At 41.5% G+C, this 16,312-nt stretch overlaps 1 protein-coding gene across 2 annotated transcripts in view; it reads right to left on the reverse strand.

Moving 5' to 3' along the window:
* The window catches only part of sdccag8 (SHH signaling and ciliogenesis regulator sdccag8), a 43,974-nt gene extending 31,780 nt beyond the window's left edge, over positions 1–12,194 (reverse strand). For both annotated transcript variants that reach the window (XR_014597932.1, XM_084020979.1), the window contains exons 1-13: positions 11,894–12,194; positions 9,968–10,126; positions 9,724–9,809; positions 9,422–9,535; positions 9,188–9,313; positions 8,880–8,954; positions 8,507–8,571; positions 8,173–8,373; positions 7,888–8,026; positions 7,615–7,767; positions 7,235–7,369; positions 6,371–6,487; positions 5,085–5,227 (exon numbers count right to left, since the gene is read on the reverse strand). Coding sequence is in view for 1 of the 2 variants with exons in the window: in XM_084020979.1 (XP_083877105.1) it covers positions 5,085–5,227; positions 6,371–6,487; positions 7,235–7,369; positions 7,615–7,767; positions 7,888–8,026; positions 8,173–8,373; positions 8,507–8,571; positions 8,880–8,954; positions 9,188–9,313; positions 9,422–9,535; positions 9,724–9,809; positions 9,968–10,126; positions 11,894–11,960 (1,580 nt within the window). In the remaining variant the exon portion in view is untranslated. The remainder of the gene's footprint in view (positions 1–5,084; positions 5,228–6,370; positions 6,488–7,234; positions 7,370–7,614; positions 7,768–7,887; positions 8,027–8,172; positions 8,374–8,506; positions 8,572–8,879; positions 8,955–9,187; positions 9,314–9,421; positions 9,536–9,723; positions 9,810–9,967; positions 10,127–11,893) is intronic.
* Positions 12,195–16,312: the final 4,118 nt, after the last annotated feature.

The raw sequence follows: 16,312 nt of genomic DNA on the forward strand, positions 1-16,312 counted from the left end.
ACCTTCTGTCAAGACAGGATCCTCAGCCAAACATTCATAGTTTGGTGATAGAGGTTCTGGCCAGCAGCCCCTTCCCTCCTGAGTCAACTGGTAACAGGTAACGGTCACGATTTGATTTCACTTTTGATTTTTAAGGTCACCATATTTTGGAGGGTATGAACCACATTAAGGCCATATGGTGATTTAAAATGCAATGACAATATCTTATTTCACCAGTAAATTGGGAACAAACTGTTAAATAAAAAAATGTGTACGAGACATATTTCAAAGCCTTCTGTTAAAACTGCCTGAGTGCGACTGAATTGGGAAGCAAAAGCAGGAAACAACAATCGTCTCCTGAAACAGTGAGAAATGACGAACAACAACAAAAGCTAAAACAAAGAGCAGGTGAAAACGCTGGGACGATATGGAGACAATGAGCAGGTGAATACATGCGGTTGGTGGGCATGTTGGGGCGCCACCCACGGCTGACTTCACCAGGGAAGCAGGAGGATTTTCCAGATCTGTTGTTTCTCCATCATTTCCGACCCCGGCATGGTGTCTCATAGTGCAGCTGAAGGCTACTATGCTGTGTCATCTTTGAAGTGTGTTGTTTTTTCTTCAGATGTGAGCTCGTAGGTGGTGGTGTAGAGAAAAGAAATTATACTTGTTTTCCCAAAAGCTTATTGTAATAGATTTTTTATATTGGCGACAAAAATTGTGACACCCCCACTACGAGGAGATCTTTAGCTAGAAAATGATCAGTTTATATGAATAGTCATGTTCGGACATTTCCCGGCCCAGAAATCCATAGTCCCAATTCTAGGTGATAAAGTGACAGCATGTAAAACTTATTCACTGAAATAATTTCAGCTCCACGTCCACGGCACCAAGCAGGCACCCTCATGAACATGGATGCCTGATTTCATGGGGGATGACAAAAACTGGTGGAACATTTGAGGCAGGCGTTTGACTCGTCCAAACCACAAAGCAGGCACACATATCTCAACTGACCATGGATACAACAACGCAACCAAAACACACATCTATCCACATCCATGGCTATTTGGCATGTGTTGAAACAGTAGTTATGCTGGGCAGTTTTCATTGAAGCCTTTGGGATCGGTGATTGCAATACAGGGAGAGATAAGGCCGGATGGAGACAAGGATAAAAGAAAAGAAAGAAAGTGAAGAAAGACAGGAGCAAACAAACAAAACAAACTTAGTAAAGCCCTCTGCTGGGCTGGGGCTGGAGTGTGTGTGTGTGTGTGTGTGTGTGTGCGTGGGTGTGTGTGGCGATGTGAACAGAGTGGCAGGGATTAGGACAGATCCTGGGCTGTCCAACTCACAGCTGGCTGATGATCCAATCCTGGAGCGCAGCACAGCGCACCAGCCGCCATGGGACCCCCGGATGCATGCATGCATCTGTGTGCGTGTGCGTTTGTGTGTGTGAGAGGGGGAGAGAAAGGGAGGGAGGGAGGAAGAGAGAGCGAGAGAGAGAGAGAGAGAGAGAGGGGGAGAATCTGTGTGTACAGGCATGTGGATTTGACTGATGTGCGTATCAGTGCGTACATTTGCAGGCATGCAGTTGTACAAACAAATATGTGTCTGTGTGTGTGTGTGTGTGTGTGTGTGTGTGTGTGTGTGAGTGTGTTTATCTATCAGAAAGGAAGGTAGGGCTATCAGTAATCAAACAGAGGCTGTCTGTGCTTCATGTCCCCTGTTTGAAGACGGGCTGTGATCATTTGGGCCACGAGAGGAGGACAGAATTAAAGAGGGGAGCAAGCAAGTTGCAGAGAGAGAATCAAAGAGCTGCTTTCTAAGGCTGGTCATACAAATGCCTTCCAGCCTCGCTACTCTGAATCTCACACCCTTGCTCTCACACAAACAGCTACACAAACCAGCTACAGCTACAAAGACTTGTGCCTGGCTCTGTCATGAACAACATAAGAGGGTAAACAGAGGCATGACTGCGACTGAACTACACGTAGTTCTGCATAACCCCAGAAGGCCCACAGACAGACAGAAAGAGAGAGGGAGAGACAGAAGTAGAGAGAGGGAGGTGAGGGGGACAGCCGCTTGAGGTTTATTCACTTAGTTTGAAACAAAAAAGCAAAAATGAAGTGAGGGAAAAAGGAAAAGACAAAAACATGTCCTGAGGACGCACAAAGGCTGTGACCAAATGCCAGCAGGTGTATGTACATGACATGTAGATGTGTGTGGATGTGTGAATCTGTGTTTGATGCTCCAAAAATGCCCATTTCCCTGTTTTGGTATTCCATCTGCAGCATATATTTACAACCCCATGTTTAAAGACTCTGTTGTTATATGAAATGACATGGTTGTAAAGACTCTATGGGCTTCTGAGTTTGGTAAAACAAGACTGCTGAGAATAGAAACTAAAATTCTCAATGTGTCTCAACTTGTTCCAGTGTTCCTATCTTGGTTTATACAATGCTTAGTGAAACGGTGATGATCCATAGCAATTAAAAAAACAGCTAAAAAATGTATTTGGATGTATCTGAAGGCGTCAAACATCATCTAAATTCATCTCTGCCCAGATCTTTCGTGTGAAATGGGAAGCTGCGTCCAACCATTTTTGTAACTTTCTGACACCACCAATCATCCCTGCCTCACTCATCCATTGGCCAGGTGTGCAGAGGTGAGATGGTAATCTGAGTTTGAACTTCTCCCTCAATCCGTTTGTAATTGCTCACATGATTACTGCTGCCTTTGAAGAATGTGTACGCCCCTACGCCGCATACTTGAACAATTAGCGCATCTCTCAACCCTCTCTACCACATTTATGATGGGCCACTTTGTCAAATGGGATCATTCACATTGGTTTTGTGCTAATAGTGTGACAAAATGCTCCAACATGTGTCCAGCTGATGCAGTAGGTGTACATTTAATTTGTATTGTTGTTTTAGTTTCAGTCATAACAGAGTATGATAACATGTGTTATGATACTTCACAACATTTAAAATAAGAGTTTCAGACACTTAATAGCAATACATTCATAATTTGTATCTTGGGTTTGTATAACTAAATACAACCCAAGCTTGTAGCACAATTAGATCCTTAGGCCAATATTAGTGACAATATTTTAGGCTCTCACACAGATATGCAGGCCTTTATAACATGATTGTGTACAGTGCAGGCTATTTAACTTCAACGTCACTTTGTTTATCACTGTGGGGATTTGTAGTTTTTATGACTTTTATACCCGTGTCCAACACTGCATTCATCATTCATTTTGTGACGGTGAATGTGAACTGCTGAGCTTCTCGTGTACAACTGAAGGAAAAGAAATATCCCTATTAACTCAGTATCAGAAGTGGCTTTCAATTCAATGCTAATGACCAAAATTGAATTTGAATGGCTACATGCTCCGCCAAGTCAACAGCTGTCAAACATCTAGTATGCATCTGCGGATAGATAAAACTATAAACTCGCTCATGCACATACACCCGCACACATGAAGGCAGTAAAATGGTTTAGTCCAGTGGCTCCTCTAGTACAGGTCAAAGTCATCATGTTGCATGTCATTCTCCACAGCTGGCTGCAAAATACACACACACACACACACACACACACACACACACACACACACACACACACACACACACACACACACACACACACACACACACACACACACACACACACACACACACACACACACACACACACACACACACACACACACACACACACACACCGTCTCATCCCTTAAACACACAACAGCCCACCACGCGGCCAGTGTGGTAGTGCAGGCCACCTAACAGAAAAACACACTTAAACACAGATCAAGCCAGGAGATGCAGTGGACACACACGCACGCACACACACGCACAACCAAGTTGACAGGCCCATAAACACATACACCCACAAACACAAACTCATAGATTACACAAACTTGCATCCCGCAGCCTCCAGCACCACAGGGCCCCACTGCCACATCTGTGCCCATCACAGACACCTCGGCTGTGGGCAGCAGGGGTGAGAGAGTGCCCTGGGCAGCTGGCATGGGCTGGCATGGCCCTGGCAGTGGATGGTGTGGAAGGTAACAGCAGCCAGCAGATGACAGGAGGGACAGAGGGAAGACAAGGAGATGGAGGAATGCAGGAGGACAGGAGAAGATCAAAGAATAACGGCAAAGAAAGAAGAGGTTGGAGGAAAAGCAAAAGGAAAGTATAAAGGACTGTAGAGAAGCAGGCAGAAGAGATAGATGCATGAATGTAAAGATGGGTTGGATAAAAATAAGAATAAGAAATAACAGAGGTAGTGATATAGGGAACCAGGAAGAAATGGGTTAGAAAGATGCAGAAATAGGGGCGCCGGATAGCTCAGTGGTAGAGTTGGCGGCCCACGTACCGAGGCTAAGTCCTCACTGCAGCGGCCCCGGGTTCGAATCCGACCGGCGGCCCTTACTGCACGTCATCCCCATCTCCCTCCCTTCTTTCACCCACACACTGACCTATCTCAATAAATGCAAGAAGGCCCGAAATATAACAGATGCAGAAAGAGAGAAGATGGAGGAGAGTCGGTAGTGCCCGTTGTGAGAATGGGTGCAGGGCACTGGCAGGTGGCACCGAGGCCAGGATGTCCACTGATTACGGTGTGTGTGTGTGTGTGTGTGTGTGTGTGTCAGTGACAGAAGAAAGGCACAGGCGCCATTTTGGCTCTGCTGGAGCTATTGCAGGGCTGGGCACTGGCCTGGTGGCACGGAGTGGGCAGTGTGTTTGTGCTTGTGTGTGTGTGTGTGTGTGTGTGTGTGTATATATATATATATATTCATATGTGTGTGTGTGTGTGTGTGTGTGTGTGTGTGTGTGTGTGTTGTATTATGTTGTGGCATGCATAACAGGATTAGAGGTGACCTGGTGAGGTCCAGTTGGTACCAGGACCATGGCACAGTGGCACGTATGTGTGTTTATGTGTGTGTGGTTTGTATAATAGGATTAGCCGTTACCTGGTGCGGTACAGTTGGTGTGCTGGTCTGAACTGGACTGGACTGGGCTGAGCTGGGCAAGAGCTGGGCAGAGGGGAGTGCTGTGTGTATGTGTGTGTGTGGTGGCATGTATAATAGGATTAGGTACTACCTGGTGAGGTGCAGTTGGCGCTGGGCATTTGCCAGCTGTTCTGCTAGGCTCAGGGCTTCAGCCTGCCATTGGCTCCCATCCTTTTGGACGGCCTCCAGATGCTGCCGACAGCCAACCAGCTCTGAGCTCAGCCTTTCCACTTCCTGTCCCGCAGAGATGGAAGGGGAGAAGGAAGAGGAGGTGATGAAATCTTTGAAAAACAACCCACCTTATGTCCTCAGGCAAACAAAATATTTAAGGCTGATTACAACCTCAACCTCAAGGTTGGGAAGAAAAATGATTTGATAATCTAAAATTCCAAATAGTTTCATTCATGAATGTTACCATTCATGAAAGCAATTCATATGTTGTATGAGGTGTTCTATTTAACAAGCCCTGTGGCATTTAAAACTGTAACCAGGACTTCTCTGGCACGGTCATTATTTCCTCTAGAATTCACAACCGGATAGCTGATGTTTGTACGAATGATTTAGGATAGATATGGAAGTTAGGAAATAAATATTTAAGGGATTTTTTATTTAGCTTTTTACACCCAAGTACACAAAAATGGCGACTACTTACTTAATTATTAATTAATAATTAATAATTGACTAAACAAACTGGTCATTGGCTGACTTAAAAAAAATACTGAAGTAATCTAATAAATATAAACTAAGTCAGCATCAATACAATGTGCAAAGAACTTGGCATCGGACCACAACGATTATTTAAGTGGAAACTGAACAGACTCTTCCTGGAGAGTCTGAAGAGAATGGTGTTTCTATCTTACATATACTGTGGAATTGGCCAGCACTTAAAATTTGGTGGCATAATATTCAGCAGGTTATTAAAAAAAGTCTCTGTCTAGTTTGGATTCAACAATTGAACTTAAAACATTTTGAGAGATTGATTATTATGGCTTTCACAACACTACTGAGACACTGGAGGGAGAAAAAGCACCCACTCCCTTATAAAGAATGGGCTACAACAATGGCTCAATTGGCTGTTTATGGGAGGGTGAAATACTCTTTATTGAACAAACACAATCAATGTATGTTTACTCAGGGTCTTTACACTGCTTGGTTATCTGTACCTGTAAGTTAAAGATCAACTTAGTAGTAATCCTTCTAATGAACTGCTGCGTTCAACCTCTGAGAAGATGCTAGTGTGTTGGTTTTATTTATCCCATTATCCCTTTTATATTATGGTTAAGTTAAGCGATTCTTGCTGGTTTGTGTCACCTTGTTACTTGTTAAATAAATGTTGACTATATTACAAACAAATCACTGGGTTGAATGCAGACTCACTTGTGCCGCCTTTTCCATCCGTCTGCTGGTCTTGGTGTTGAGCTCTCGGAGCTCTCTTTCTGCCTCCTCTTTCTTCAGTTGGGTCTGGTTGAGCTGATGCCGCAGATCCACACACATCTAGATCATACAGAATGATCAGACAGTCCTTTGATTAACAAATTGTACTTCCTGTTTTTTACTTAATCATTTGCCAATTTTCATCGTCTTACCCTGCTCTTATCTAGAAAGGTCCTTACTGATCTATTTACAGTATTTTATAATACTAATAGTTAGGAGTTTCACTTGTCTACCCTCCTGAAAGCAGCCATATACAACAATTTAGATATTTAGGATTTAGATTTATTTATGTTTAAAGTACGACATTATGTGCTTCTATCAATTTATCATCATTAATAGTTAATAACTAATAATACATATTAATATTAGTGTTGTAAATCATTGAACAATATATATATTCATTTATTATTATTATTATTCAATGTATTTCAACACTATATAAATATATGTATATATAACTATATATATATATATATATATATATATATATATACACCAAGCATATTCAATTGAGGCTTGATTATTTACCTTTCCTTAAACTTATTTATGCATTTTTGTTGAATTTACCATTCCAACAAAATTAAATATAGAAACAGATAAACCTTTGCTGCCACCCAGTGGATTTTTCAAAGTATTACAAGTACACAGTACTAGCTGCATCGGACTATCAGGTGTTTTTACCTGTCTCCCTTTAAAAAGGTAGAGCCATATTATGATCTAGCAGCTAAAGTACATGTGCAGGCAACAACGATAAGCTGCAATACATACATGTTGACTTCAGGTTTTCTTGTACAATGCACAGTGTACCTTAGTATTGTCTTGTTCCTGGCTGGTAAGTTTGCAAAGAGTATCTTCCAACTGGTTGGTCAGTGAGGTCTTGTCTCTGTGAGCTCTGTCTAGCTGCCCTTCCAACTCAGCAACTTGCTGGGAGAGGCCGGACACCTAAAACAAACACAAATGTTACATATTTTGTTTTTGTATCCATTTCATATGTACGTCAAACAATATTAATATTTCCCTCTGGTGGTTGTTAAACATCATAGCAGTATGAAGAATGATTTTTAGTCTGTGCTTCACTATTCAAGTACAGTTTAGAATTTCAATGCAACCAAAGATGTGGATTGACATTACATACATATACAATAGAATATATGTACAAACAATATAGTTGAATAAGAATTATTTACTGTCTGTGCCAGGTCATCCCTCTGTTTGTGGGCCTCAGCCCGGCCCTCCGCTCTGGCTTCAGCCAGTCTCTCCTTCAAGGCCTGTGCTTCTCGTTCTAGCTGTTCCCTCTGTCGAGCTAGCTCCCTGGACAGCTGCTCACACTGCACCTCCACCTGCATGCATACCAACAGATGCAGTAGGAGGAGGAAACATTTAAGAGGACAACTAAAAATCCAGCTTGAGCCAACAACACAGCTGGAAAAGTGTGTGTATACACTGTATGTTTCTCTGACCCTGGCTTTGTAGAGATTTGCTTCTTCAGCCATCTCCACAGCCTGTTTGACTTGAAGACAGGCTGACCACTCCCTCTGTTGTGCCTCCTGCTGACTAACACGCAGAGCACGCAGAGCCACCAGTAACTCATCACGTTCCCTAAAACATTGATAGAAAAGAAAATGCATGACCACCATTTAACAAACACATGGGGGAAATTATTTTTGTATTTCTTTTTTGTTATTAAGACACATCAACCAAAAATTGTTATTTGTGTGTGTGTGTGTGTGTGTGCTACCACTGACTTTGTGAGTCTGTCAATAGCCTGGACATGCAGATTTGTGTGAGTCCCAGCCAACACAGCTTCATGCTGCGCACACTTTAGACACAATCCTGCCACATGGGGAGCTCCATCAGCCCTTAGAGCGTCTGCAGCCTGTTTCTCCCGGTGTCTCAGACGAACTTTCACCTCCTCACACTCCTTCTGACTGACCGACAGATCCTTCCTAAGACCAAGCAAAGGATGAGAAACAGAGAAACTGAGGGAAAGGGGGCCAGGAAGGAGATAAATATGGCTCATTTAAGGCTTATACAATAAATAAGACAAAAAAAATCCATGATCAGCTCAAGTAAACTGACCTGAGGGAGATGACCTGAGCCTCCAAGCTTTCAATCTGGGCCTGGTAAATCACCTTCAATTGTTCCTGATGAACACAAACATTTTCAGAAGAGACTATGAAAGAAACCATTTGTTTGCCACAATTTTGGAACTGTATAAGTGTATGTTTGTACAATTTAGAACCATATATATTATTTTAAAATAACACATTTGTAAAAATTAATTGATATTTCAACATGTCCACAAGGAATTAGCACAACATTTCTTTTCTAGAATACACAACAGAAAATATTGTGAATGCAGAACTGGCATGCCAATGGCCATGTAGGTTGGAGATGGAGAAGGAGAACTCAACAGTAACTGGAGAGGAGAACACTGATCCATAATCCCTACCAGTTCATTTTTCCATGGGGTGTTTTCTGCTCTCTGCAGCACGCTACGGCTGTTGGCTGCCATACTCTCATTCACCTGAAGAACACATTTAGTTTAGTTTAGTTTATATACTGTATAGTGTAGTTTAACTTCCCTCTAATTGCAAATTAATTTTGCAATGCATGCTGGATGTAACAACTTAATGGACTTTTCCTGAAGATAGCTACCATACTTTAAAATATACTCTATAATTATTTCAACCTTCATTTTAAATATTCTGTGCCCTCGTAAGAATGCATGCGAGTTTCTCGCACATGAACACACATTACCATGGAGTTTTGGATTGTGTAGTCTTTCAGAGATTCATCAACAGCTTTGGATTTGAGGTCACAATGCAACTTCTCATTCTCCACCACCACCACTCTGATGTGCCGTTTCATCCCCTGCAGCTCCTCCTGCAGTCACACACACACACACAGAGGTGAACCGAAGAGTTTCCAAATCAGTACAATAGTAAATATAGTCATAGTAAAACGGACTGAAACATACACAAATGCACATACCTTGCACAATTTGACCTCAGCTTCCAGGTGTTTGATGTACTCTGACTGGTTGTGAATCATCGGGACCAAATCCTGAAAAGCAGGCAAGGTGGACCTTCCCTCCTGCTGTACTCTCTAACAGAGTAAAGAAAACAATGAGGCAAACACAGTAGAATGGCAAGCAAAATATTAATATAATAAAAATGCCTCAATGATTTAACAAATTTAACTATGGGAAATCATACCCTAGCATGACAGATAATTCTGTAAATGGCATTCCTAAGGTCTAATACATCTAAATATTTAGTGACTGCATATCCTACCTTGGATGGAGACGGTTTCTTTGAAGGAGAGAGGGGAGACGGAACTTCTCTGCACTGCTTGAGTAGAAGGCTCTTCAGCTGATTAACTACAATGCCACAGACACAGAAACAAGCATGAATGCGCATGCACGCACAAACACAAGAACCATCTTATAATCACTTTTTTTTGTGTATTGTCTGTCAACAAGATATCAACAGGGAAATCTCCAATGTGGTGCTGCCCCACAGCTAATCACTGAGTCACCTGCTTCGCTCTGTGTCTTTTGGCTCCATGCAGACGTGTCCTCTTCAGCCATGGTGGTGAACATGCTGCGATCTCTGCCTCTGGGCTCCTCCGCCTCTCCATCACAGCCGGGCTGCTCTAGAGCACTGCTCAGCTGCTGTATGCTCTGGTTGGCCCGTTCTGAAACCAATATACACACATTGGGTCTTATTCATGAAATGTTAGTAAAGCACAGAACGTGTCAATGTCGTATTTCAGCTAATGACAAGCATTATATGACAGTTTATAACAGTTAGAGGCAGGAGTAGATTTTGTTAGTACAAAAGGAGTAGTCATGGACTCAGACCTGAACTTCAACAGCCACATTAAATCAGTTACAAAGTCAGCCTACTATCACCTAAAGAATATATCAAAGATTAAAGGACTTATGTCTCAGCAGGATTTGGAAAAACTTGTCCATGACTTTATCTTCAGCAGGCTCGACTACTGTAACTGTGTTTTTACAGGTCTCCCTAAAAAAGTCCATCAGACAACTGCAGTAAATTCAGAACAGCGGCGTTCTGAATTTGAGTCTTGAATTGACTTTAAAATACTACTGCTGGTTTACAAAGCACTGACTGGTTTAGGACCAATACATTTCTGATCTTCTGCTTAACTATGAACCATCCAGACCTCTCAGATCGTCTGGGACAGGTCTGCTCTGTGTCCCCAGAGTCAGAACCAAACATGGAGAGGCAGCCTTCAGTTTTTATGCACCACATATCTGGAACAAACTTCCAGAAAGCTGCAGGTCTGCTGCAAATCTCAGTTGTTTTAAATGCTGCCTTTCAGTAAACAATACTAGCTATGAACTTCTTATGCAGCACTATATTTTCTATTCCTTGATATTCTTGTTTTTATTTTTTTTATTTTTTTTATTTTAAACTTTATTTTATTATTTTCTTGTTTTAATGGGTTTTTTTTCTCCAATGCTTTTAATGTTTTATGTAAAGCACTTTGAATTGCACTGTTGTTGAAAGGTGCTATACAAATAAAATTGCCGTGCTAAAATTGTCTTGCCTAGTACTTACGAAAAGCTCAGAGCTACTAACATTACGATGAAACACTTAAATTTCCTACGTGAGCAGTTTACACACAAATTTGTTCTGCTCATGTTTCATGAATGAGACCATTGTATCTGGCCTATATTTTTTCTGTAACCAATGGCTGTCATGGGTACTTGCCCTCCAACGAAATAAAAGAGAGAACAATTTGTGAAATCTCTGGGATGTATAATAAGAGACTTTCTGTACACATTTAACCAAATTTGATGGATACATTATCAACTTGGGTCCAAAAAACAACATAACAAACAAGTAAAATAGGGCTTTTCACAGCAGATATTTTGGTATGCCACAGGAGGAAAAGCACCGGTGTGATTAACAGCATTGATTAATATTTGCTGCATACTCTTTAGCCGGTATTCTACATGATGCCACACTGTTATGGGTCACTGGGACAGTGAATTTGAAGAAAGTCATGTTAGTAAGAATTTGTCTTTTCTTCCATTAAGCGTCTAATTTTTAAATAGATGCCATTCATCTATACTGCCAAGGTAGTTTTACACCTCTGTGTGTGACACATTGATGTTTGTGTTCTTGAATATGTCGCCTATTAGCCGAGCACATCCTGTGAGGATGTCTGCTTCTCGGTCTGACTGGGAATCGGCAACAGGTGGCAGTGATACCACTTTAACGGCTCGAGCATCTCGGTAACGTTACTCTAGTTTACATTTACATTTAGGGCATTAGTTTCAATGACATTACGTACCGGTAACTCTACGACTACAGCACAAACATTTGATGTAAACAACACCTTTTAACACACGATATTCTATCTTAACACCATTTAACACCATTTGTTTTTAGCAGTTAGCACACTTAGCACTTAACTTAGCATTTCACTTACGTCTCAGCTCCTTTTGGTAAGCACCCAGCTGCTCCTGTTCCTCCTCGTCTGAGTCCAACGGTTTCATTGACGTACAACTGAAGTTAGCTACGTTTCTGACTAACGTTGAACATGCTAAGCTACTGCAGCAACTACACTGACAACCACAACGTCTCACGCGTAGTAACGGTCACGTCGCGTTCGTTTTGAGGCACCTGCGTGTCCCGATACGGGTTGTTCTTGTCTCCTGCCACGTAACCTAGCGGGACCGCCCCGGTGCGGGTACCGTGAACAGCAAAACGAGGCAATCTTCTGCTGACGACTCCCACTTCCGTAAACACAGATAGATGCCGGGAGTTGTAGTCATTGTTTGTAGTCACAATAAGTAGTGTCACGTCTGCGACCCTGTGGTGATATGGTGTATTTCTTTCTTTCTTTCTTTCTTTCTTTCTTTCTTTCTTTCTTTCTTTCTTTCTTTCTTTCTATCTATCTATCTATCTATCTATCTATCTATCTATCTATCTATCTATCTATCTTGAACATAAAATAAATGAAGATCAGTTAATATCAGCTCCACCTCCACCAACTAGCCTACAACAGAAAAATGCTAATGATATGAATGCCTCACGAATACAACAACAATAATAATAATAATAAAACACTCAGATGTCATTTTTCACCCTTTCCAATATTGCTAGTTCTACTCACGTAAATGTTCTGAATACTCCTTTCACCCCTGAATATAAGTTATTACAAAAATGTTACTCCTCTCATCATGAGAGATTTTAGGTTTGTGTTTAGCGCCAGTTTGTGCCCGTAGACCAGCATGAAAAATGTCAATGTGTACTCTAACTTCTTTAGAAGCTTCTTCAACATTAAATGAACTGACTGCAGGTTAAGGGAGGCATGTTATTCAAAACCCATGAACTCACACCCAGCTCTGCAGCCCTCGCAGTTTTTTGTCTACTTGTACTTCATTGCTTTTCGTAAACCAGACTTAAAGCTCTCGCCAGCCCTCTCATCTAATGTAAAAAAGCCAGTTGATGGAGATAACAATGGTAGTGAATATTGGGTTTACATCCACCAGAGGGCCATACACTGCTCATGTGGTTGTCATGTGCAAGTTTTCAGTTCAGAAAAGTCACATATCAAAAGCTGCCATCAAACCTTTCCAATTGTAGACTGTAGCCGGGTTGTATTTCATTAAGTTCTTGTATGGTTTCTTTGTCTTAAGACAAACTTAAATTGTGATGTATTTGAGAAGTTTTCTGTTAAAAACTTTTTATATTTTTTTATTTAAAAATAAAATAAATTTATATAAAAAAAAACTACAAACAGATAGCAGATTTTTTTATTTAAGTATTGTTTTAGCTTTATTGAGACTCAGCCAAGCAGACATGAATGACAGGAATCATGGCATCCATGTGCAGTGCTTTACCATGTGTTACTTTCACTTCTCCTCTCTTGTCATCTTGCAGTCCAGTGAGTCACCTTTAAACACACTCCTACATGTACATAATGATCAGACTGCTAATTCCACAAGGTGAACAACGAGATGACTGCCAGTGGGAATACTAAGATTTTCTTTCAAATCATAAATAGGCCATTTGGTTGTGAAACGGTATCATTTTGACAAACATCCAACCATTTAGCAAATAATTAAGTATTCATTCAAACTCCGTCCGCCATTGAAGACCATGAGATCTGTCTGAAAGCCCCAGAAGTTTGGAGTTACTTAACTGTCTATTATGGGACTGTTTAGTGTACAAAAGTGCAGACACAGATGCTGAGACAGATGACTGGGGCAACAAATATTTGATTCAATTAAGCCATAATTGAGCAATTTAATCTTCGGTCAGACTAAGGCAGAGACTGAACCGAGGGAGAAAAGGATCAGGAAGGCGAGGCGGCAGAGTTAGTCCAGAGGATCCAGAAAAAGAACAAACGTCAGCCTGAGATAAAACAACAACAACAATAAAAACAATCAGCTAACTACTGTTAAAACAGTTACAACTAACTGTTCAAAAAACAACATTTGAGTGCCTACTTTCTGACAGAAGATATCAGTGAAGTGGACATTGAGTCAAGTGACTGTTTCCCAGGTCAACCTAGGATCAGCATCATTTAGAACATCAGTTAGACGCAGTTTTAAACAAATGTGTGTAACACATCATTGCATATAATTATGTTCTATACTGTGTAGACCAATTATGGATAGGTGAAGTTATAATAGTTGAAGAATAAACTCTTGAAATGTCCATTTAGGTTTACAATTATAACGTGTAATAAATAACTTAGTACGGGTTTATGCTATTTAATAAGCAATAATAAGAGGGGCAAATTATATTTGTACTGTGGTAGTGTGTAAATAGAAAAACATGGGGTAAAGTTGTATCTTAAGTATCTTAAAATATTTGTGTAGTACACAGTGTTCTATGTGTATTTCATCACTGGACCTGCTACCTCAATGTGGAAGTTGCCTCCAGTTCCAGGCAAAAATGACACAGACAGGGGAGTTACACATGACATAGTTATGAAGTGGTTTTATTTGTGTGTGTGTGTGTGTGTGTGTGTGTGTGTGTGTGTGTGTGTGTGTGTGTGTGTGTGTGTGTGTGTGTGTGTGTGTGTGTGTGATACTGTTCAGTGGAAAGGTGTATTTCACCATCTATGTTTGTTGCTGCTTACAAAAGGGTCAGGCCAACGTAACCATGGATACAAACTCTTCCTATTGCACAACAGCAGATAGATATAGCTTCCTGTCGAGGAAGTCTCAAATGTACTTTTGATTTTTGCAACAGAAGTGGCAGTGAGTCAGACTTTGGTTGGTTCATTCATAAAAAATTAAAAAAAACCAATATGATGTAATCTAAAAAATGTTATTCAGTTTATTGCGACCTATCAAAGAGTTAAACTCCACATTCACGGTTAGTGGGGTTTTTTCCTGCATTGATTTATTTTTGGCCATCTGGGTCCAAAATTATCATAAACTTAGTTCATATTGTGCTCACATGGTGTATATTCTAAAATAAAGCTGTGCTTGATCGAATTGCTTAAAAGGTGTGTGCAATAAGGGCCCTGTTACCATGAGAGTTGCTGCAACATGTAAGGAAATGAACACCCACCCCCACTCCCTAATTTCTAAGTTCCTTTGTATACTATCACACTTCATCTACTTCCAAGGTACATGGAGGAGGGAAATATTCTGAGGAGGCCAAAACTCCAGCAACCCTCACAGTATAAATAACTTGAACAATGAATCTTAAAATAAAGCTAAGCTACAAACAATATCAGATCAAGAAGATTGGAGAGTGCATGACGGTGTGTGTGTATGTGGATGAGCTCAGAGAGATACACTGCTGCCAGGCTGCGGAGGATCTTGAAAGTGAGGAGTAGGATCTTAAGATCAATGTGGGATTTGATAGGGAGCCAATGGAGTTGCTGCAGGGAAGGAGCGATGTGTTCAATAGAAGGAGTTCTGGCGATGATGCGAGCGGCTGCGTTCTGGACCAGTTGGAGTTTATGGAGGGATTTCCGAGGAAGACCAAAGAGGAGAGAGTTACAGTAGTCCAGTCGGGAAGTAATCAGGGTGTTTACAAGGATAGCAGTGAAGGTTGGTGTAAAAGAGGGAAGTATGCAGCCCGAGTAACATTATTGGGGTGGGTCTTGAAGGATAAAGTGCTGTCCAAGATGACAACCAGGCTCTTTACCTGGGAGGAAGGAGCAACAGTGGCTTTGTTGATGGACATGGAAAAAGCGTTGAGTGTCGCTAGGGTGGATTTGGTGCCGATGAGGAGGACCTCAGTTGAGTGAGAACCATGATTTGATTTCCAGTAAGCAGTCAGACAAAGCTTGGTATGGTAGAGAGGCAGTAGGCTTTGTGAAAAGAAAGCTTGAACTCTTCAGTTCAAATGATTGATTCCAAGCAAACTGACTTTTGTTAAATTTTGCTAAAGTTTGCTGCACGGTGGTGTAGTGGGTAGCACTGTCACCTCACAGTGAGAGGGTCCCGGGTTCGATTCCCAGGTCGGGTTCGGGTTCCTTCTGTGTGGAGTTTGCAAGTTCTTCCCATGTAAGGGTTCTCTCCTGGTTCTCTGGCTTCCTCCCACAGTCCAAAGACATGCATGGGGATATGTTCATTGGTGACTCTAAATTGCCCATAGGTGTGAAAGTGAGTGTGAATGGTTGTCTGTCTCTACATGTCGGCCCTGTGATAGACTTGCGACCTGTCCAGGGTGTACCCTGCCTTCGCCCAATGTTCCAGCCCCCTTGCAACCCTGAATACAGGATAAGCGGTAGGCGATGGATGGACCTACAAAGGGTTAAAATGCAGCAGATCACAGTTCATTGTACTGAACACCAGTTTATTTTTACATATACTCTTGCGTATTTGCCACATTGTGATAGTAGTGAATATCAGGGGGAAACAGGTCTTTAGGCATG

The sequence above is a fragment of the Eutrigla gurnardus genome (assembly GCF_963514095.1).
Source record: "Eutrigla gurnardus genome assembly, chromosome: 11".
Taxonomy (NCBI): domain Eukaryota; kingdom Metazoa; phylum Chordata; class Actinopteri; order Perciformes; family Triglidae; genus Eutrigla; species Eutrigla gurnardus.